A 25,649-nucleotide genomic window follows, 5' to 3' on the forward strand; every position below is an offset into this window, starting at 1 on the left:
AAATATAACAGAGAACTTTAAAAAAATTAATACATACCAATCAATGCTCTCTGTGGCAGGTATAATCCTTTTTTCATTGCACAATATTATGCTAATAAAATTGTCTTGTTATTAAAATTCTCAGATATATTCTATGAAGACAATAAAGCCAGGGCATATGCCAGTTCAAAATGATAATCAATTCTGTTAGTTGTAGATTACATTTCTTCCTCAAGTATTAGTGTTATTTTTTGGTTATGAATACATGTTAATATGTTATATTTTCAATATATTTTATGACCCATATAATGACAACAAAATATTCATTAAAATATGGCTTATATCATTATTAGGAATAATATTTTTCAACTAAGAAAAATATAAAAATTCACTCTGGTTTATTGTTAATGCCTGGCTGGTGCTCTGGAGAGGGTCTAGGGTAGTTTATCTTAGTTTCAAAGTGGCATCAATGTGACATGGTTTTTAATATGCAGTCTTTTAAAGATGAAGTTTTATATAATTAATCTTTGATTTAATTACATTATACATATTATAAAGTTTAAAAGTAACTTAACTTTGCTAATATTTATTAGCAAAATGTTCAGACCATATAAGAAATTTGGGTCCTGCATAAATATTATGAATATCTTCTATTATTTTAGGAAATTTGAAAAGTGCTCAGTGATATCTCATGTTCTTAGGATTTGGGTAAGGAAGTACTCATTTTACAGACGTGACCTTAGAAAGTGAAAATTGATTCATCTCAAGTGAACTTGATGTGTATATGTTTAAACCTTGCCCTTGGGAAATGATTGATTTTCCTACATAGACGAGGTTGGATATAGTATCATTTATCAATTTACTTGTCCTTGTGAATTTGATACAAGAATAACCTTTTCTACAATTGTATTACTGTGGTAATTACATTCATTGCATGTCTCCTAAACATGAACTATATAGAATCTCTAACTGAATCAATGAAACTGAAAAAGGACTCCAAATCATGCCCAACCTCCAGAATTCTCATATTTGTTATTATAAGCAAATAAAATTATGATTGATTTTAGTCAGCCATTCTGTATAGCTTCGCAAATTTTATCAATGCTTTATAAACAAAAATGAAGATTTATATGAAATAATAAATATGAATTTTAATATGGACAAAGACATAATTAGGTAAATTTCTGTTGTCTTACAACTTCAATGTATAGAGATGACAATTCACGCAATTTAGCTTTTTAGAAAAACTATATGAAAGGAGTTTGAATTTTCTCAAGAACAAAGAACAAACAGTGTTAAATATTTAAGAAGGAAATGACAGTCTTAACATACTCTAATATGTAATGCACCAAGTTTTCATACTATGCCACATAGCTACTTGTGTTACCTGCCAAAACAGGTTTTGAAACTAACTGGACAGCTCATAGACAAAACAGAGATGGAAATGGAGAGAAAATTTTTATTTTATTTCAGTCTCTGTAGTATTAGAATACATTCTTTTCTCCATTATAAAATTGGTATTGAAGTTGTATTTTTGACAAGTCCTTACATGACTACCACTATTTTCACCTGTGCAAATAATGGACCCATTATGTGATCACAAACACTTAACTGAATACTGCAGGCATCAGACTCTGACCAGCCCAGCAGTGAGTAAATGCAAGGATGAGGATGCTGCTGGAGCTACTGAAACATGCTGCCATCAACCTACTTAGCAACAAATCTCACATTATGAATATGAAATAGGATAATGAAATATTTCCCATAGGAGGAACTTTCAAATGATACTTCAAGTAATTAACTTCTAAGTATGTGAGATATATGGGAGAAGATTTTGATGCAAGTGCATGTTTCTTTAACCATCAGAAGAAAAAAAAGAGAGTAATAATAATATTTTTTAAAAAGAAAGAATATAGGCTATGCCTTAATGGCTAATAAAGACGTGTAATTATCATAGGTCTTAAAAATAATTAGAAAAAATATGAGTATATAACATGTATACATTATATGCTTTCTGGTCAAATGACTAAGTACAAGTGACAATATAAGATGAACTTGTGAGTAAAGGTGACACAATGAAGGAAGAGAAAGCATCAACTTCAGTCACATTGTAGGAGGAAACTCACAAGACCTTTCTGCAAGATTGGCCTCCATAGACCCGATGACTATTAGGGTTTTTGGAAGCCTCTTTTTCTTTTTTCTTTTTATTTTTCGTGGCTCTTGTTTTTAATTTTTAAATTTTTATTTAACTAATTTATTCAGATTGAATCTCAATTGTTATCCCCTCATTGTCTGCTCCTGTTCCACCCTCCCTCCCTCTTTCACCCTATTCCCCTCCCCTTGGTCTGTGACAGAAGGGGACCTCATCCCCCACCATATGGTCACAGCCATCTTTTCAAAATGGATGAATTTGTTGTATAATTTTGCTTATAAAATGATAGCCATTTAGTTTAATATTTATGAAGCATGTAATGTTAAATTATTAATTAGGTATGTATGTTGCAAATGAGATAAACATTGGTTTGGAAATTTATATTTATGAGTCTGTGAGAATTAGCAAGTGAATAGACTTTGTGGTTTAGTAGGGATGAACCCATTCAAAAATAATATCTAAATTCCATGAAGAGTTTTGTTTGTAATATTTCTTGAGATTTTCTCAGCTTTAGAAGTACAACAGGCACAGAAAAGATGTTTAAGGAGTCCATCTTGATTATTGAAGAAAGAATCCAAGATCTAAGAACAAGTACCAAGAAGAAAACATGTATTTTCACCCATCAACTCCCCTAAAATTAAGGCCTCACAGAATTACTGGAGAAACATAAGAGAAATGTCTTGAATGCTATAATAAGACATTATGACCTAAGTACACTAACAATGTGTGCGATGCTGCAAGAAAACAACCAAAAACACAAAGTGTCATTGCTGCTTCAGAGAGTAAGTAATTAGGAGTTAGTTAAAACAGGTCATACAAAACTGCAAGGCTTATTTCCCCTCTTTGTTAATGGTTATAAGAGACTTGCCTGTCAATGTGGGAAGAGGAAGTGAAAATTATGAGAAAGACATTCAAGGTAGAAAGTTCTGGACTGTTTTGTATCTGATGTAGAAAGAACCTTTGCGTAGGGTAGATACAAAACAGGAATGCTTGCCCAACTGTTTTAGAACATAGAAGATGACTTCATTCTCACTCTACTGGGAAATGGATACAAAGTCAATGTATCTAAGTGATATAATACAAACGTTTGAAAAAGCATATTTTTTAAATTTACTAATTGAATCCAGTGAATGGCAAAGCCTGTAGAGCCACATAAGAGGCATTTTTTTGTAGGCTAAGAATTTTTTAGTTAGTATCTTGAGGTAATTTTGAAAGTTGTTATGATAATAAATTTGGAAGCATTGTGATATATAATATTCAAAAGACTTAAATCATACTTTCAATAGTATTTAAAAATGATGTTCATAGATATTAATAACAACTCATGATTTTTTTCTCCAGTTTCAATTAAAGGATAAATTCACGTTTATATTTGAAGTGTTATGTAAGAAACTGTTAAACCTAAGTCACTTTAAGACAGTGAAGATATAAACTTTAAAGTTTATTTTGAGAAAATTTTGAATACTATATAATATAGAATATTTAAGTAGATCCATAGGTATTTTAGTCATAAAAATCATTACTCATATGCATTTATAATACTTCCAAACAATAGACTGTATCCCAATGCAAATATTAATTATGTGACTAAGATATTACTATATAATAATCTGTTTATATTATGTTCATATATAATATATTCTTTTCAAGATTTATTCTATCTATATAGAACATAGAGATTGGTAGAGATTGTATTTCTTCTGGGTTTATGATTCTGATATTAAATAGAGTCACCAAATTATATTTTATTTTGATAAAACATTAGCTTATATTGAAAGACACACCACTTTGTTTATGAAGATATGGAACATATAAAATGAATTATAGGCCTTTGAGATTTCAGAGTACCAATTTCATTTTACAATAATATCAAATTAATTGATATTTCTTCCAAATTTATTCTTACCAAAGTACTGAAATGCTACAGGTAGAATTAGATGCTGATAAAATGATTATGACTTATATATTAGTGTTATAATTTGAACCAATAATGTATCACTGTATTTCTTAATTGCACAGAATAGGTTATAAAGAATTATAAGATATCAATATGATTTCTAAAATAGTGCACAATTTGTTTTACCTTCTAACATGTTTACTGCATCAGGCATTTAAGCAAAACATTTTTATTAACTCCTCCTTTATTTCTTGATGCTTCTTTGAATTGAAGGCATACTTGATTTTTCTTGTACTATGTTATTGGAGCAATTTCTGTTAAATATTATTAAAATATTACAGGGGCTCTACCAAAAGAAGACATTCAATATACATACATATGCTTTTGTTTGGATAATTTGAAGAAAACTCAGTCACTTATAAGAAAGATATAGCTTGTATATTTAGTAAATTTCTATATTTATGGATTTTAATATTTATATTTCTCATGAATTATCAAGTAACATTATTTATTTGATTTCCACTTGAATTCAAATAAAAAATCATAGGTGAACAAATGACAACAGAAAATAGAATTTACTTTAATTCCTTTTAATGATTCATTTTACTTTTTATAACATAAATAAATTATGAAAAATCATGAATACATGATCAAATTAACTGTGTAGAACTTGATTTTAGCTCTCTGAAAATCTTAGGGTGATGCTACACATCCACCACTATTAATTTTAGCACACACTGAAAAATAATATTATAAATTATTATTATATCCTTAATTTCAAATCTTTTGTGAAGAGATACAGAACTATGTAGAAAGTATAGGAGCAGAAATTAGATTTATTCTTTTTCTGTCCCCATAAAACATTCACTTACATTTTATAGTGCTTTATATTTTCAAATTGTAATGATTTCTATTAAATATGAATTGTAATAAATTATTGAAGAAAATGCTGTGAAATATAACAGGCTTATGTGTAAGGTGGTACTATGAGTGTTCTAATTTGCAGTGGGATTACCAGTGACATCAGTTTTTATGTTCAAGATATAAATGCAATTTTATAAATTTAGAAATTGATAAAAATAATGTCTGAGTAACCTGATATAAAACATATTGCTATTGATCTTCATATAAAATCTTCTCCAAAGCAGTTATTTTCAAATGTATTTGATATAATGTTTTAATTGCTGTTTTGTGTCAGAGTAACTTTTTCTAGGGAAATGTTAAAGGCTATGTGTAAATATTTCATTAATTTTTTTCTCCCTTTTTCTTTCCTACTGTTGTTTTCTCTCTTTTATTTATTTTCATCCTTACAATTTTATTATTTTATTTACGTTATTGTGCTCTATGTTCAAAAATTTTTATCATACAGATAATTGCTGTGAAACGAATAAAGGTGAAAATGGAAGCCAGTCATGGCAGCTGAATGCTGTTGGGTTTTCTCTCATTATAAGCATGAGTTTGTCCTGCTTGTTTTGTGTTAATATGTTTTACACTATTCCTTGAACAGAGATGAAAGACTAGCAACAGGCTAACCAAAATTTATCAAAGCTTTTGCAGTCCAATTTATGTTTGCACAATTAGCCTTCCCAGCTCTTCACCACATTATCTAGTTTTATCTTGGTAATTTGAAACAAACACAGGAGGAAATCAATGAGGATTTTTTTCTTCCAATTACTTTATCAGTAACAATTTGTTCTACTCCAAAGACTTTATTCTGCAAAGTAGACTTTGTTATATATATGGTACCTTGTACTTTGTATTTAAGCATTTCGTACAGCTGGCCCTGTCTTCATATTATTAATTTAAATGTATAGTTCAACATCCATCCTTAGGCATAAAGCATGTAAATTGTTTTATGAAATTGTGAATCACTTCTACAAGTCTTTAAATTGTTAAATGAAAATTTCTGGTTTTATGAATGTTTCAAAGATTGTAGTTTCTATAGGACAAAAATTTGATACCCTATTATATCATACACACACACACACACACACACACACACACACACACACACACACACACACACACACACACATATATATATATATATATATATATATATATATATATATATATATATATATATATATATACCACTTGTTCTGTCTTCAGTAATTTCAGATAAAGAATGTCTGAAGAAAAATAAATGAATCAAGCTTCTTCCTTAAAATTTAAAAATACAATTAATGTTTTCTTAAGTGAAAAGTCCTCTCTACCATTGATTGGTCAGAATAAATAAATTTAATCTCAGTTCACATGTTATTCTGATTAGAAACCAAGTGTTATAGATCTAACATCCTATGCATTTATTTATTGCACTTTTCTGATACTACTGTCTTTGCAAGAATCAGAATGAGAAATTAATATTTTAGGCCTTTCCTTAAAAGAGATAAAAAGGAGATGAGGACAAGAAGGTGTTGCATTCAGATTTTCAAGAGAAGCTCAAATGGAAGAAATGCATGGAAATGGTATCTTTTTTCCCAGTTTCAGTTATTCAGAAATGAGAATAATATACTTTTAGCATTCAACTACATCCTAAAAAGTAATACTCACCATTTAGGCAAATTAGGAAACACACACAAACACATACAACTTATATAGATAAACATACAGTCTCTACTTGATAAATCTAAAAACTAAATTCCAGATTTTGAAATTCAACAACTAAATTCAAGCATTTAGCTTCTCCAAGGTAGTCTGTTCTCACTTCGAGGATACTCCAAACATATTATTTATTATGTGAGGTCCAAAGAGTTACATATGCATTAGTAATCAGTTCTTTAATTTATAATTTATAACATCTTTCATTTAAACTATTGTTTTCGCTTAGTAGTTTGAAAATTAAACTGCAAAATGACTGACTCAAAGATTGTTTTCCTTTTTGCTAAAACACAACAAAAATTCTAATTAATGCATTATGGAAATCTAACTACTATCCGGAGAGATGCATTTTTAAGTTTTTTGTAATATACCATGAACCATGCTTCCTTAACGAGATATCTATTTGTGCGTTTGCATTGGATTTCTTGGTATATCACTTAGGAGAGGATATGTTCATTGCTGATGAATAGAAAATGTTGAGATTGAAGAAAATTCAAGTAACTCACTTTAATATGACTAGAAATCACAAAATATAAAAAATGTGCTTAGTCAATTATATGTGTTTAATTTTGAGGTTCATATCCCATAACAACATTTAAGTGTCAAACAAAAGTGCCCAACCTCAGAAATGCAAATGAATCCATTAAAATTTATAGAAAACACAAAATATTCTGTGCACAAAATACTAAACAATAAAGTTTTTGCATTGTACCAAAGGACCGTATAAATTGTACACTCAACGATATATTAAGGAATAGACAAGGTTCTTGTTGCTGAGTTACTTCTTTTATTGTCAAGCTTGTTGCTATATAAAAAATATAAACCTTGCTAGTTTACCTTTTTTTCTACTTAGCATCAGTCAGAGATTATTGCAATGTGATTAATGATAAAGAAGTTTTTAAATCATATGCTTTTTATTTTCTACCAGCTGTTCAATTATTGAAGGTGTGGTAATGTGCTTATTTAGATAAGTGTACTATTAGCTATTAATGGAAATTAGAGAACTTTGCTCTGACAAGATGTGTATCATAACTCTTGGTAAAACATTTCGGTAGTTCTTAAACATGGTAAGTATCACAGTAATGGAGCTATGTGGCTTTGCCTATGTATGCGTTCTCACGTTTTGTGGGGGGGGGGTTGAGTGTGAGCGCGCGCAATATTAGGGTATCTTTTTATTCACTTCAGAATGTGTTCATATTCTCTTCCCAATTCTAGCATAATAAGCTTGGCACCTACTTTAAATACACTATCCTTCCCAAAAGTTTTATAATTATTTTGGGCCCTGTACAGTCTGAAATATAGGCCTGAGAGTTGGCAGGAACTTCTTCCTTAAAATATGACATCTCAGAACAATTGCCATTGCAAATTCTCCACTTTATAACACCATGGATTCATATAACAGCATAATTTTATGAAATTTATCCTTAGCCTCCTTCAAAACCTATGAGGGTGCATCTATGTATATTACTAACCAACAAGAACAAGTTTTTAATTGTAATTTCTTTATCCTATTTTTTTTTCCATTTTCATAATTATCTAAACATTTAAGAGTGAGATTAGGTATATTTTAGTAAAATTTAAACTTTATATTAATATTTCCAATATGTTTTTACATCGGTATAAGTAGTTGTAGTTCTACTTATATATAACAACTGTGCTCACAAATTTTAATTTCTAATAGGTTTTTAAAACATTCACCTTTATATTTTAGGTTAATTATTTAGAAGGATGTATATGACTATACAAGTTGCATAAGAGAAGTTAACATGATAACTGCCATTCATTAATTAAAATACTGTTTTGCACTGCTCATAAATTATTAGGTTTATACTTATACTTAAATTTATACTTAAATTGACATATGGGAACATTGAGTGAATCCTCTATATATTAATCTGATTATTCTTTTAATTCAACAAGGCATATTGTACATGAAAGTTTAGTCATGTAAAACTAAATCAGGATGGACACTTTTAGATATATAAACATTTAAATACTATGTGATAATTGCTAACTAATTACCAAGGACTTTGACAATTCAATATGGATAACATCATACCAACACAAAAAGCAATGTCTTAATCATATTTTCAACAGAAATGTTCAGCACCATATCTGAGAGCATCTCTTTTCAATGAAAACATGAGACATATTCCTGATAAAATAAATCCTTTAAGAAAATTTGAAGGTTATTTTAAAAATACAAGTAGTTAAAATTGTTTATGTTGTTGTAATATTAGGAATATAGAATTCTAGATAAGTGATTGATACCAGAAACTATTATGCACATTTTTATATAATGTCACCTGAAAAAATACTTGGGCATACATAGAAGTAAATGGCATAAATAACTTGCCAGTTTAAGCATTTTATGATGATTGATTCCTTTGATGCATGATGCTGTGAGTTTTAACAATTTCATTAAGGTCCAAATTAAGTAACCTCTTTCCCGCCTCTCTTTATCAAAATAAAAAAAAAATAAAATAAAGAAAAGAAACTATTCTTTATAACTATATCACCTTCTTTTAAAACTCTTTATCCTTTCTTTCATTTATTATCTTTTCTCTGAAGGAATAAGTATATATTCTGTATTTTGTTTTCTGTTATTCAGACATAAAAATTAATTTGTTCCCCTTGTAGTTACAGAAAAATATATCACAAATTATTGAATCAATACATTTAAAACTTGCTCACATTTTCCTGTCATGCAATTGTACCGGATTGTTAAACCAATTTAAATGACAATACAATGCCTATATAAATTAAGTCATAACTAAAATACAATTAATTATACTTATAAAAGATTTTACTAATATAAAGTTCACTACTTAACTAATTAAAAATAATATTTCTAATTTTTCATTATATGTTTCTCCTATTCAGGACTAAGACAGATTTTTCTTCTAGTCAATATTTTAAAATTTTATTTTGTGTTTTCACAGATGAAAAAATATACAATTAATTTTAAATTAATGTATATGTACCACAATTAGACAATAGTGGATTTCATGGTATGCCTTATTTTACATAACAAATTTGTTACCTTATCTAAGACTATATACTGGACTAAATTAACAATCATATATTGAATCTTCCCCATCTAACAGTTACTAACTTCTTACCCTAAAATCTTTGTTAGAAAATGGTATGTATGTAAAGTGGATTATTTTATCAAGTCAACCTATCAGAATTTTTTGAAATAGGAAACAACAACATTGATGGGGTATAAAAATGCACGTGTTTAACTAAAGTGTGTTGTACGTGTTCACTCGATCTTGAATGACATCTTCTGTAGGTTGATATTTATTTAGTCTGTTGTAAAGTACAGTCAAGTATTTATCCTCAAATACCTAGATTTCATTTGAAACATGAACTAACACTGGTTGTATTATACAAGTATCCAACAGTTTCTCAATTGGTGAATACTGAGTATGAATTGAGCTTTATCAATTTGCTGTAGGAAAGACAGCATAACATTACATTTTGAAAGTTGCAAAATTTTAAAATATAGCATCATTTAAACATTATACTTGATTCTATTTAATTTTATGTATGTAGTAAATGGGCAATGTGACTTCCTGGTTCTTTTAAGAGAAATCAGCTAAAAAACTACTGCTTTTAAAAACATTTACAATTCAGACTCATTAATGAATATTTCATACTTTTACATTGACATTTTGTGTAATTTTTATGTTTAAAATTGACTAGTTTGATCATTTGAATGGTATTTGTTTTCATCGCAGATTATTTTATTGAAAATATGTACGTGTTATAAATGTATTGTCTTTGATATCATCTCTTATTTAACACCCACCATAGATTATCTAGTACAATGTGTAATCTTGCGCATGTGTTCCATAGTGTATTAAATGTCATTTTATTTTATGTATCTCTGTGTCTTCTCCATTGTTGTAATAAAGAAAACTGAGGAAAATCTTTGTTATATGTGTTTTCTTTATTACTGTTACAGTCTTTTTGTCCTTCTCTGTGTTTTCATTTTTAACTTGGTCAAATTCAACTTCTCAACAATTTTTTTTAAGTCAAGAACTAGTGACAAAAGGTTTTTAGTGAATGGTTTTAATGTTGAAATAAATAATGTACAATCATTAAACAAGTTATAAAATCATTTAGAAAATCAGCTTTGTTCGTATTAAATAGAGTTCTCATGTTACATTTGTTTTTATTATAAGGTATTAATGAAATTTATTCACTCCTCAGGGTCTGAGTAATTAGAGACCAAATTGCATTTAATCCAATCTTAGTAAATACTACTGTCAGTAAAAGTTCATTAAAGCACATACAAAAAAAGCACATATGTATATTATTTCCCCTTTTTTCAATATAATTTATGCCACTAAAGAAATACCATTAGAATATAAATTTAAAGCATCCTTTGCTCATCTGTAAAGTATAAAGTAAAAATAAAGATCTTTCTTTTATGAATAAGTACAATAGTAACAATAAAGTTCAGAAAATTTTCTTTTTTTGCTAATACAAACTCTCAGAAACCATGGAGAATGGATCAAGTAACACAGTCAACTTAATCTTCATATTAGTCATGTGTGATACAGGGCATATCTCTTATATTATAGAGGAGAATATCCAGCGTCCAAAAAGAAGAGTAATTATCATGTTATATATTTATAAATTCATCTATTTAAGGCTATAAATTTAACCATGTCTGGTTAAATTGCTACTTCTTACCATGAAATTTTAGTTTGGTTTTGTATTGATAAATGCATTTTTATATACAGATGACTATAAATTGTTTCATTTTTATATACAGAATATGCAAGATAGAATTAATGAGAACATGTTCTTTTTCAATATTCATGTTAATATATGTCATATTATCATATTTGACCCATGGACATCACACTCTGAAAGTTTTAACATAACACATCTACCATTTCCTTACATATATTTCACGTGCTTTACGTTTGAATATCATTGAAAATTTGCATTTTCTATTTCCACTGATTGAATAAAAGTTAAAGAAGTTTAACACACATTTTTACATTTTCTACTTCCCTGAATGATAAAAAATAAAAGTATAACACATTTATATGTAAATATAAACACTTATTGATTTTTTATTTATATACTCATTATTTCTGAAGCTCATTTAAATCAAAAGTATGATATGCAATGGAAATTAATTATCTGACAACCACTCTGAATTGCTGTTCACTGTTGCAGTGACTTTGTATTATGCCATCATGATTTCATAAGTGTTCTTTTACACTATTTGAACAATCTAGAAACATTTGAGAAAATACAGAATTTTCTAATCAAATACACATCAAAGTCTATCATTTTATGACGTCAACAAAAAGAACAGTTTTAAAGTCCAATTAATTAATTTCATACTTTAAAGTAACTGTAGGTGTCCATTTTTTCCACTTTGCTTTGATTTCTACAGTTTTCATAATGGGGCTCTGGTCTATCACTAATATGGTCATATTCCTGTGACTTAAGTTCTTAGATTTGTTTCTTGATTGGCCAGGCAAAAACATACAGCCGTAAATGCATGCACTTGCCATGCACACTTGCTTTCAATTGTTTTTCTTCTATTATTTGTTAACATTTCATTCAACATTACTTATAGAGCTGCTTTCCAAACATAATTTGTGTCAAAAGCTGTATTTAGTAAGATTCTTGTTCTTTTGCAAATATTCTGAAAATTCCATAAAATAATTTAGTTACATGGTACATAAATAGGTGACTTTCTTTTTATATGAAAATATGTTTTAATATCTACTCAAATGAATATAGATAGTTCCAATTTAATATTTGTTCTTTCACTTTAAGACAAGAAAATTACTAGCTCCTAAGGACATGATTTTTTATATTTCCTTTCATCTCTAGCCATTTCTTTAATACTACTGTGATATCTATAATGTTCATAAAACTATTCTAATAGAAGGCTATTAAGTGTGGATAAATTAATTTCTATAAAATTGCCATTTCTATATTAAAGAAACCATAAGGTGTAAATTAAGATTAATTTTTCTATTACATTCACCAAAAGTGAATTGTACATGTACAAAATATTAAATGGAAAACTACCACGATTCTGGAATTTTCATTTTCTAGCCTGTACATATTGTTATTATTTAAGAAAATTTACTTGATGAAGGAAAAATACTGTATATAGAAGAATGTGGTATGATTCAATGAAAATGTCTATCCTTTAAAAGCAGGAAGCCCAAAATAACCAACTCATTCACATTTGTCTCTCTTCACTCACTATGATGTGCCAGTGGATTTTCTGTTCCTACCATTCCACAGCTGAGGTGTAGTCCCTTTCCCATGCATGCATTAAACTGCAGCTGCAGTTTTCTCCTTTGAGGACAATGCTTTAGAAGTCTTTTCTAGCCTTGCATTAAAATGGAAAGGAAAGTGCACATGTTCTCACTGTCCTTTCCTCACGCCGAACAAATCCTTCTCCCAGAGTACGTGACCAAACTGCCTGCCACCTCTGTGACACTGACGCGCACTGCCACCACACAGTCCATAGCTTACATTAAAGCTCATTCCTGCTATTCAAAAATGTGTGTTTATGGAAAGATGTGTGGTTTCCACCTTATGTTATATTACGAGAGAAAAGGGTCACTGCCGGGAACCCATGTTTTGCCTTCTTTTCATCTCTACTCCTTCAGAAAAAAACCACTCTGTCTGCACAGATTTGTCATGCTAAAATGCAATCTACATTGAGTCATAGAAAGTGCGGCATTCTTGGATAAATTTAATTACAGATGGAGAATTTTAAAACGCTTTTCATTTGTTTCATGAAAAAATTCATATGAAATAATAGCATTTCATTTTCTGATATGCCTCAGTTCATTTATCCAATCAATTTTTGAACTGTATCTTGGTTTCTTCTTATCAAAATATACATAGAAAACAGTTGTATAGTTCTTAAATTTTTAAGTAAATGGAAAATGTATACTTCTATAGCTTATTAAGAATATTGTAAGATGCATTACAATTTAACTTTAAAGGTGCCCTGAGACATTTAAAATATGTAGTTTTTAAAATTTTTTTATTAATTTGTTCTTGTTGCATCTCAATGGTTACCCTATCCCTTGTATCCTCCCATTCTTCCCTCCCTCCCATTTTCCCCTTATTCCCCTCCTCTATGACTGTTCCTGAGGGGGATTACCTCCCCCTGTATATGCTCATAGGGTATCAAGTCTCTTCTTGGTAGCCTGCTATCCTTTCTCTGAGTGCCACCAGTCTCCCCCTCCAGGGGACGTGGTCAAATGTGAGGCACCAGAGTACGTGTGAGAAGCATGGGAGAATAGCAAGTAGAAGGATCCAGAGGGTCCTAGAAACCTACAAGTAGAACATTATGAGAGGCAGATTTGGGCCCAGGGGTCCTGCTCAAACTAAGGCACCAGCCAAGGACAATACAGGTGATAAACTTTAAACCCCTACCCAGATCTACCCAATGGTCAGAACATTCTCCACAGTTGAGTGGAGAGTGGGATATGACTTAAAATATGTAGTTTTAACGCATTGTGACAGTTGAAGCAATTTGTACTTTCTACAAAAAAAATCCAGTTATCTTTTTTGTCATCCCTTTTTAGTGTGTGTGTGTTATGTTTGCATGTGTGTATGTGTGTTGGATTGTAATCATGGGCAAGAAAATTTGCACGTGTGTGCATGTGTGTGTGAAAAATCTTTAGGATGCTGTCGGGTGTCTTCTTCAATTGATCTCCAATTTAAATTTTGAATCAGGATCTCTAGCTGATCCCTGAACTAAATGATTTAACTACTTTAGCTAGCCAGACACAAGATACAACCTGTCAGTGTCTTCTGAATATTGGGATTTAAACTGCTATTATACATACACAGCTTTCATGTGGATTCTGTGTATCTGCACTCATTTAAGGCAGTGCTCCATCTACTGAGACATCTCCCCAATTTCCCCAGCCATCTGGCATGTTCCCTTGACCATTGGATATAAACATACATGGCTCTCCCACTTATTATTTCAGACATGGAAATTAATCAAACACAGTAATTAGTCAGAAGACATTGGAAGAGTTATTCATATTACTTTTTTGCCCTACTCTTAGTCTATTCTCAAAACTCTCTCCCAGAATTGTTTGATACCATAATGATGAATTAAGAATACTTTATGTCTAAGAGAACTGGTTTTACTATATAAAATAACTATGTTATTTAAATTCTACTTGTCCTTTATATGTGAATATATACATATATATACATATATATATGAAAATAAAGTGCTAGTCATATAGAGAAAAGTAAAGAGCACCTTAGTAAATTTTGTTTAAATAAAATGCCTTTTACAGATACCACCAAGTTCTCATTCCAAATAGCTTCTATTAGCTACATTTTCTCTCAAATTCAGAAATTACTTTGGATAAAATTCATCATAGCTGCCTGTAAAAAATTCTTTAACATCTAAAGTTCTCTTTTAGTACAAAGTGATTTGAAAGGCATGTTTGCATGTTCATATACTTACTGTCTGTGTGGCAGATACTTGTGATAACCATTTATTCATGAATTTCACATATGATTTCTTAAAGAAAAACTTAATACTTAATAATATGTGGCTGTTCAAACTTTATTGGACGACAGTAAGGAAACTTTATAAAAAGGAAAGTATATATTTGTTCATCAATTAAATTATGTATATTTATTTATGTATAATTATATAAAACACCATCAGAAATGGTACATGAAAATTTTAAAAAGAGAGAAAAATATAAAGCATGATTCCAAGGATGGTTATGAAGCTTGAGTAAGCTTCTACAATACCATATATTATGCAGTTACTTGTGATCAAAATTAATGAATTAATTTATTCCCTTAATTTGTTTTTTCAAATACCATTTCTCTGTGGAGCTCTGGCTGTCCTGGAACTCACTCTGTTGACCAGGATGGTTTCTAACTCATTAATCCACCTGCTTCTGCCTCCTGAGTGCTGCGATTAAAGATGTGAGAACCATGCAAAGCTATTTATTTGAGCATTTATTTATTTGTTTATCTTAATTTTAAGAATAGGTTTAAATTTAATTCCGGGTCCTCTTTCAGAATGTGTTCCAATGAGAAAGGCTCCTTGTTAACTTTTTTTCCCTAGTAACCATAAATTTTTCACAGATGTAACAGGTATTGTTACGATTATGTATGGTACCTCATGTTGTACACATATAATTTCATCCGATTAGCATTAAGAATAGCTTTATCAGATGAATTTTAATTGAAGTATACTTATACTTCCTAATGAATATTTTGTTGTGAAGCTAAAATATATTTTTCAAAAGAATATCACGAACAGAACAGTTGTACATGAAACAATATAGAAAATTTTAAAATATTAAACAAGGGCTGGAAAATTGTCAGTGTTTAAGAGCTCCAGCTGTTATTCCCAAGCACCTTAGTTCAATTCTCTGTACCCACACAATGGATCATAACCATCTATAAAGCTACAGTTCCAGGAAATTTGACACCATCTTCTGGCTTCACTGCATAGGAGACATGCATGTCATATACAGAAATATATTTTGGTACAGAACCTATGCACATAAAATAAAATAAAACATAAGAAAGAATTTAAAAATAGTTAAGTACATTTTAAAACAAGTACAGTCCTTTGGGGGCACTGAAGTTGTTTTATCATTTTTGGTAATACTAGATAATTTCTATATTGTTTATTATTCATTATTTGAATTTATCTAAGATATCAAACAAAATAATAAAAGAAACATAAATGTATCAGTTTTTGGCATATACATTTATATTATACATTTAAGTAGAAAAATTATATAAGCAAGAAGAACCAAGGAACAATCAGAGATTATATTAATGTTACATTCATGGTGTTTTGGATAGTTGCATTTGACAACCTTGTAGAAAAGATCTTTCTTATCTTAGTGAGTCTAACATTTCAAATGAGAACCAATATCTGTCATATCTAATGTCTGTCAACTCAAAACCTCTATCTAGGCCTAAAAAAACTAAACCCCTAAGAACAAAGGTTAATTGTAAGACTAAACTATCTGGTCATGAACCCTATCAGAGACTAGAGAAGGAATGAAAATTAATTACTTGAGTGAACAGAAAGTGCAGATAAGCAGCTTCCAAATCAGAATAAAAAATAGGAAAAAAAGAAAAATGACAAAGACAGTTTGTTTCCTGAACAGTCAACTAAAACTCTATAGTGTTGGAACATCATCTTCAGCCTTCTGGCCCAATATATCTGACAGACATATTTGTGAGACAGGAACTGTTGAGGACTTACTCACTCTATCTTGGCAGAGTCCAGCCATTGACTCTGCCTATATTGAGGGTGGACTCAGGCATGTCTCTCTTCTTCTATCTTTCTTTCATAGATATGGAGATAGGGACTGAAAAAAAAGAGGAGATATCGAAGTATATAGGGATCATAAAATAAAAAGTAGATTGTTAAATCTACTCCTCAACCTAAGGCTTTGTTACTAATGAAAAAGTTTTTTTTTAAAGTCATTGGTATAGAATTTTGTAAATTGATACAAAATAAGATTAACTTTGATACATTGATATATCATTCAAATTTAAGACTCTTTTCTACACATTATATATACATATTCATATATATATATACATATATATATTCTAATATGAGGAATTGAACCCATACAACTCAATTATAATACAAAGCTTACTTCTAATACCTGGAAAGTGCTGTTACAGGCTGATTAGGGTAATTAAGTAATACAAGGCAATTATGGTTGATCAAATCATGGTCATGTCAACTACTAGCCTATTTTTAATCACAAGAGTATGCATCCTAGGTTTAACAGATAGATATGCTCCTATAGATAGATAAGGTAAAATAGTTAGATAACATCTTCAAAGCCTCAGAAACCTACAGAATATGACATTTAAGAAGATTTTAATATCTTAAAGATTCATTGACAATGAGACAGCTTAACTCCTGGCAATACCCAGTCTACCTCAAGAAGATGATGAGCATCAAAGATCCTCTTTATGTAGATGGCCTCAAATGTGGTAAACCAGCCACTGGGAAAAACATCCTCATATCTGACACAGACAGAATTGTCCATAAAAAGTATCAGTTTTAATAAAACTAAGCATGAAAATATGTAATTAAGATATGTAGTATACTGAAGTCACTTTTTAAAAACATAAGGTGTTCAGGAAGTAATTGAAAAGTGGTCTAGAGGAAGATATATACCTATCTAGGCACCCTGCTCTTGACATTCCTGTTTAATTTACATTTAAAATGAATAACAAAAAATCTTTCAATATGTCCTTATGGTGACATTGCAGAGATTTCCAGTTTTCTATCCCCTGCAGTTATGAAGCAGCAATTGGACAGCAAAACTGCAGATGTTCAGATGTCTGTTTCAGATGTATATGAACCAATAAAGGATAGACCTGTCCACTCAGGGCAGGGCATAGCTAGCTGAGTGCTGAAGGCTCCCTGTGTGGTGAAAAAAAGTAACATTTAGAGTAATGTAAGGACTCAATTTGCTCTAAGATGGATAGTATTGGTGATTTTTAAAATTCATTGAAATCAAAACTTCCCCTACTTTCTCTTTCTGTAAAAACACTGTATTTGGGACAGGAATAGTAGTCAATATATAGATAAATTATTTTGGAATGGGATATTAAACACCTCTAGATATGCTAATATGTTTGTGTTCAGTCACTTAATTTACTTCACAAAGTTCCTTAACAATAAATAAAATCTTGTCTAAATTAAGACACTGACAATTATTTTTCTATTACTATATTCTTTGAAAAGAATAGAAACTAATAAAAATATATAAGACTTCTTTTCACAGATATATTTTCAAATAGTTATACACTATTTTTTAACTTAAAATTGCATTCTCTTAAGAGAACAAATCTTTCTAACAGTGTGTTGCTACTCCACTATAGTAAACAGATTTTCACATCTTACTTGTGCATAGTTTCATTCTTGTACACATTTTTTGTTATTTGATCCTTGAATTGAGTTCTAGGAAAAAGATATAAATTTAGAATATCACTTTATTATTATTATAATTTGCATGTCTACACCATACAAGCAAACTTGAAAAAATTATGATCATGGCAAATTGTTTATCTAATGATGAAATCAAAAGATGGAGAAACTGTTGGTATTGGTAGGTAGCCTGTTTTTAAAATAATACAACATAATTATACTTACATATGCCCTTAGAAAGGTATTTTTCTGGTTGGTATTTAGGGATTACAATAAAATAACATATTTTCTCCCACTCTTTCTTTATTTGAAGTCACCTATAAACCCCTCCTTACTCTTGCAAATTCATGGCCTCTCTCCTCATTGATTTTTGCTATATGCATATATTTACATTCATAGATATATTCCTACGTATAATTTGTTCAGTTTGCTTTTCCATGTGAAGTTTAGAATTAAACTTTCAAGGTCTTTAAATAATTGTTTTGGCATTTTGAGAGGGATTGCTTTGAATCTGTATTTTGCTTTTGGTAAGGTGGTCATTTTTACTACATTGATTCTCCTGATTCACTAGCATGGGAAATCTTTCCATCTTTTGATATCTTATTCAATTTACTTTTTCAAAAACTTAACGTGTTTTTCATACAAGTCTTTCACTTGCTTCGTTAGTGTTAGACCTAGATACTTTAGGTATTTATGGCAAATGTGATGGATGTGGTTTTCTCTAATTTCTTTCTCACTTGTATACAGGAGGGCTACTTATTATTTTGAGTTTATTTTGTATCCAGTTACTTTGCTGAAGGAGTTTATCAGTTGTAAGTGTTCCTTGATAGAATTTTTGGGGTCACTTATATATACCATCATATCATCTGCAAATAGTGATACTTTGACTTCCTCCTTTCCAATTTTTTTATTCCCTTGATCTCCTTTAGTTGTCTTACTGCTCTAGCCAGGAGTTTTAGTACTGCATTGAAGAGGTAAGGAGAGAGTGACCACCTTGTCTTGTCCCTGATTGCAGTGGAAATGATTATACCCATGCACTCCCTAGGCTGTGGCTCTCTTGTGGTACTAAATGTATTCAGTTCAACGACAAAAGCAATGATAACCAGTAGCATCTCCACATTTTTCAAATTTAAAGTCAAGAGTGTCTTCTGAGACACAAGAAAGTCTTTAACTTTTAGACACTCTAACATCATAACAAGAGTTGCATGGGTTTGATATAAGATGGAGCAGAATGAATATACCCTTAACAAAAGTATAAACTAGAGAAATACAGAAATAACAAGGGCTGTTTAGACAAGAGTACGACCAAAATGCATCAAGTAAAATAACAACCAAATCCTGTATCTCATTTTCTACCATCTAGGTTTTCTAATCAAGCTATCTGACTGGCAAAGTACTAAAATGGACCTACCGTTCCAGATGCACTCCCTGCATCACAGCCATTTTCACTGTGGTCCGATCAACACCCTGCCGTTAAAATCATGGGTCTCTGCTGTGACTTTGTTCCACCTTCACACTTTCATGCTACAACCTGTCCACACTCCTGGTTCACACTCTGTACCATATGCTGCTTTAAAACAGTGGCTCTCTGTTATTTTCTAACACATATGGCTGGAAACCAGTACTATGTGGAACATTTTACCGATTATTACTGCATCTGAGTGGTCCCTAAATCCCTTGGATTTATTCACTTTATATCCCTATTACAGCCTCCCCTCCTCTTCTCACAGTTCCAGCCTCTCTCCCACTTCCCCTATCCCATTTCCCATGTTCCTCAGAGAAGAGCAGTCCCCGTCCGCATATTCCAGCTTTCAAGTCACATCAGGACTAGTCATGTCCTCTTCCCTGAGGCCTGGCGAGGCAGCCCTGAGAAAGAGTAACCAAAAAGCAGCCAATGGCATCCATGTCAGAGACAGTGCCAGCTCCATTTACTAGGGAACACACATGAAGACTGAGCTGCCCATCTGTGTGGGATGCCTAGGCCCAGGCCATATCTGGCCTGGTTGGTGCTTCAGTCTCGGCAATTCCTCTGGGTGCTGGGGAGTTGGCTCAACTCGTCTTCTTGTAGAGCTCTTGTCACCTCCAGGTCCTTTGTCCATCCGCAGACTTTTACACAAGACTTTCTACACTTCATGCAGTGTTTGCCTGTTGGTGTCCGTCTGTGTCTATCTGCTGGTGCATGTAGCTTCTCAGAGGGCAGCTATGCTAGGTAGGTCCCTATCTCTGAGCATAGCAAGGTATCATTAATAGTGTCAGGGGTTGGCTCTCATGGAATGTGTTGGTACAGACATTGGTTGGACATTTTCTCAATCTCTGCTCCATCTTTATCACTGTATGTCTTGTTGTTAGGGAAATTTTTGAGTATAAGCTTTTGTGTGTGGGTTAGTCTTCCCTCCCTCTACTAAGAGTCCTACCTAATTAGAGGGTGTTCTTTTCAGTCTCCAAGACCCCTGCTACTATGAGTCTCAGCTAGCGTCACTCCCATACCCTCCAAGAAGTCTATCCTGTTCCACCCAGGTTCTGATAGTTAAAACTTTCTTACTGAAAGTACAGTACAGACTTCCCGAGCCTATCTTTTCTGTTGTTTGCTGGCTTTGTTGTTTTCATTCCCTCTTACTGGAAGCAGAGAGCTCTCCAAATAGTACAGACTCTGGACCTTTCCTTCTTCTTAGTAAAGTTTTGTATTCTGTTTTAAATCTACAGATAGTTACCCAGGTGTTTCTCATCCAGTCTCATGTCTATTATACAATCTCCCACTGCTAATTCCCAGTAGGTTTTAGCACCATGACTGTTTTTAGTGTAGCAGGCAATCTTCATTTTCTACTATTTTAAATCATTTTCTTTATTGCTGCCTTGAGGTTAGAATTCTTCATATCTACCACTCTGCCTGGCTACAAGCATGGGGTGGGGTCCAGCGCGATGAAATAGTCTTCAGGAGGAGCCTGATATGGGATTTTTGTCAGACTCTGTTTTTTTACTACATCATATCACTGAGATTTTAAAATGAGATATTCTCAAACTGTTTATATTTGACCTAAATGAACCTTTCAATTATACAAACAATTCTTTTTTTTTCTGAGACAGGGTTTCTCTGTGCAGTCTTAGCTGTCCTGGACTCAGGCTGAAGACCAGACTGGCCTAGAACACACAGTGATCTGCCTGCCTCTGCCTCGCAAGTACTAGAATTAAAGGTGTGCACCACCATGCCAGCGTACAAACAATTCTTTAAAAAGATAAATTTATATATCTTTATGATATATAGTTTCTAAACTGTTTCCAATCATTAAAACCCTTTGTGTTTCCTTTATTACACTTTATCTATGTTTCAATTTTCTTTTGTTACATGGTGTACTCTCAAACATTTGATGGTTTTGGTTATATTTTTAACAGAATGTTATAAAGTCTTCAATTAATTTAAATTCTTCCTTCAGAATTGCTACTAAATTTATTTGTGTTAGACATGATAAAGAAAGCTGAGATATCCTCTATTCCTTAATGAACAATGTTCATTGAAATACAGGACATATGCACATCATGTTAATATTTGCGCTAATATATATTAATACAGAGATTTTCGTTTGATATTTAATAGTGTGTTGTTCTAGCTTGATTAGTCAGAAGCATATCCCCAGGAGCTTAAGGACCTATCTCTAATGTGAGAACTAAGAGTATTGGGTATAAAATAGCACAATAAATACCAACAAGGTTTTGTATATCTTCTCTATTTTCTGTACTTTTAACCTACTTACAAAACGGAACGAATTCTTTGAAGAAAATATTAATGAGTGTCTAAATTAAAACTTAGAATTTGTTCTTCATGTCATTTACAAAGCTTGCCAAGTTCTAAAAGAATTTTTAATGAGCCTACAACAAAATGAATGTACACTGAGAAAATGTAGTTTAACAAAGTACTAAAATAATGAGTCAAAAAGTAAGGTTACTTTGAATCTATTAGAGCAATGTTCCATTTTTAACTTGTATGCATACTGTCAAGTATAATAAACTTCATGTCAAGATTATATACTGTTTCAGTGTATGGATGTCATGTATAATATAAATATATGACATGTATAAAACAAAATGAACTGAATTCCTTTTTTCTTTGTTCTGACCTTCAGTTTGATTGAAGCACGAACAATTATGGAATGACTTAGGGAGGATATTAGTTTGGTTGTCTAATTTCTAGCTTTCTTAGAGCTGGCTTGATATAGTTGACAAATAGAACACAGAAACCTTCCATTGATTTCATGCTTAATTTGCACACTAAACTATAGGACAAGAAAGCAATTTAAAGTCTTATGCTTAAACTTTTGCATCCTAATCATTTCTAACAATATTTCATTTTTGTAGAATTAATGTTAAAATCAGTAAAAAAAAATAACAAAGCCTATGACAGAACCATGCTATGTAATGCATATTCTACCTGTGGGCCTAACTAGCTATTAAATTTTTGTTTTTCAACTAATGTTATAGAATAATGTATAATGAATATTTTTAAGAATATTATGTAAACTACCATGTATGGTCTAGTTAATTCCTAACTTTCTGTGGTGAAATCCAATATAATGTTGGCTGTTGGAATTTTTGGATAAATTCATGAGTTAAAGGGTCTTTATTCCACAATTCTAATTTTTTTTTGTAGTTAGGATTAGTGATTTTTTTTTTTTGGAGCTCATTTTTTTCCTTGGGGTAATGCATATCTAAAGAATATGTTTCCATGTGATGAATGTTTTATGAAATTATAAGTTATCACTATAAATTTTATTTAAAATGAAAATACTTGACTTTACTTGATTATTTGTGTTCCATTCCAGTTTGGTAAACAATTCAAACACCATTAACTTATAAAGGAAATTGCCTTGAATTCATGTTAGTATTTTTCACATCCCTATATAGTCACAGAAATGAGTATGTGTATTTGTGTCTACACTGAAAATACAAATTATAAATAAATAAAACTGTTGTGTCAAAGAAATTGGTAGCAGAGAAACAAATGAAGATTTAGTCTTTACAGTTATTATTGCTCAATCTTATATAAAAATATAAGCATTTAAATGCATTCCTTAGCCATTATTTAAATTATAAAATATCAAAACCAAATATTTATAATATAAACTTATTCCATATTAATCTTACTACCCTGAAAGCAAAATCTATTTTACATTTATGTAAAAATAATTTCAATACCACATAAATAGTGTGATATTTAAAGTGCTATATTTGTTTCTATAGGTAATGAAGCTATTTGACACCAGTTATCATTATTTTTAAATGTCTTAAAAATATCAATTGTCCTAAAGATAGAAATGGAGTTCAATATACTTACATAAATCCAAAAACATCCACAACATTTATTATTGAAAAAGTCAATCAGGCTTCTTCAGTCAGTTTGTAAAATTTGCCTTCAAAAGAATAATCATTATTTAATAAGATATTTCATTTTGCCTTTAGTTTGTCATGAAAAGAGATAATTTGTACATTGCCTTCAGGTTTAACCACTAATGATGCATTTTTATTATTAATTTAAAGCATAATATGACTACAATGACAATAAAAGCTAATTGTTGCTGAATCTTCACTAGAGAATTCTAAGGTATATTCTCATATTCACGAAACTCTCCCAAATGACTTACTGCTGGTTTCTGGTAGTTGTTTGCATAGTGTCTTCATTTAGATAAGCATGCATCATAGGCTTGGAAAAATGAGATAGAAGCTAATAAATATGTAATACAATAGTGTTTGGAACAAGGATTTTTTTCTTTTTGTCTACTGATGCCACATATAGCAATACAAAGCAGTAATTGAGAATTAGCACAGGCACATGTGAGTTTTTGTCATTCAGCAAACACAGTAATATTGATCTGTAGAATTTATTGCCGTGTTTTGTTTAGCTGTGAGCCGAGTTTAAATGAGGTATGAAGTCTTATGCATTTGTACTTTTTATACTCATCATTTTGGTAATTTGGTTTTTGGATCATGTATCGCAATCCAACGAGATTACAAAGGATTTTAAAGATAAAGTTTCAGTTTCATGAATAATCTATGATACACTACAGAAAAATCTATAGTTTTCTTTTTTCATAATAAGAAAGAACATTCAACTTTTATCTTTGTAATAAATATGTTTTATCTTTAAAGAGGTGTACAATTTTATTTCTTTTTAAAAAATTTTTTATTATTAATTTATTCTTGTTACATCTCAATGGTTATTCCATCCCTTGTGTCCTCCCATTCTTCCCTCCCTCCCCTTTTTCCCTTATTCCCCTCCCCTATGACTGTTCCTGAGGGGGATTATCTCCCCCTGTATATTATAAAATTCCCCAACTATATTATTATGCATAATTAGAAGTGTGTGTGATGTAGGTACAACCTCCTTATCCTCCAGATAATAAAATTGAATAACTTTCTACGGTTTTCATTTTCTTTCTGAAACACTGCTATTATTGGATAGTCTTGGCATGTTCAACTACAAATATAGGGTACTTCACCTGTTTGCTTTATGAGATGCCTCTCACTATTTCTACCCTTCTGTTTCCATATTCTCTCCTCCTCCAATCACCTCTTCACAGAGTACGCATGGCATGTGGCACTACCCACAATCCTGTGAGGAGAAAACAAAAACAAAAACAAAAACAAAACAACTGGTCCATCCCAGAACTTTACCTTATTAATACAGCAACTAATAAAGAATCTTAAAATTCACACCTGTGTAATGCCTTTAATTTGTTAAAATATAACTCGCAAAAACACAAGCAACCAACTTTTCTGAAGCGATGATTTCAAAAAGTTTTGTAGAAGGTATTTAAAATTCTGCCTCTATGAAAGCAACGTGCTTGGAGCCATCTGATCAATGTTTTAAGCTGAGTGCCAAGTAGTATTACACTGAAAACTTGCATTACCCCTCTAGTGAAAATAATTTAGTGTCTTTTTAACAGTGTGATTAACAATAACTGAGTTTCTGGTAAAGTTGCTAATGATATGATACTATTTATTTTCTTTCCTACAGCAAATTGAGAAATATATTGAAAATAAGTTACTTATCCTCTTTCTAA

The 25,649-nt window shown here is 30.9% G+C and overlaps 1 protein-coding gene across 2 annotated transcripts in view; it reads left to right on the plus strand.

Annotated features, from left to right (window-relative positions):
* Ncam2 (neural cell adhesion molecule 2) overlaps nucleotides 1-25,649 on the plus strand; it is a 412,037-nt gene that overhangs the window by 374,680 nt on the left and 11,708 nt on the right. Inside the window, exon 16 of one of the 2 annotated variants that reach the window (XM_051150159.1) lies at nucleotides 5,398-5,657. The exons of the other annotated variant lie outside the window; for it this stretch is intronic. Within the exon in view, the coding sequence (XP_051006116.1) occupies nucleotides 5,398-5,531 (134 nt within the window). The 3' untranslated portion in view covers nucleotides 5,532-5,657. Of the gene's footprint in view, nucleotides 1-5,397; nucleotides 5,658-25,649 lie in introns of those variants that run through there. 2 annotated transcript variants of the gene reach the window in all.

This window comes from Acomys russatus, chromosome 8 (genome assembly GCF_903995435.1).
Source record: "Acomys russatus chromosome 8, mAcoRus1.1, whole genome shotgun sequence".
Lineage (NCBI taxonomy): Eukaryota > Metazoa > Chordata > Mammalia > Rodentia > Muridae > Acomys > Acomys russatus.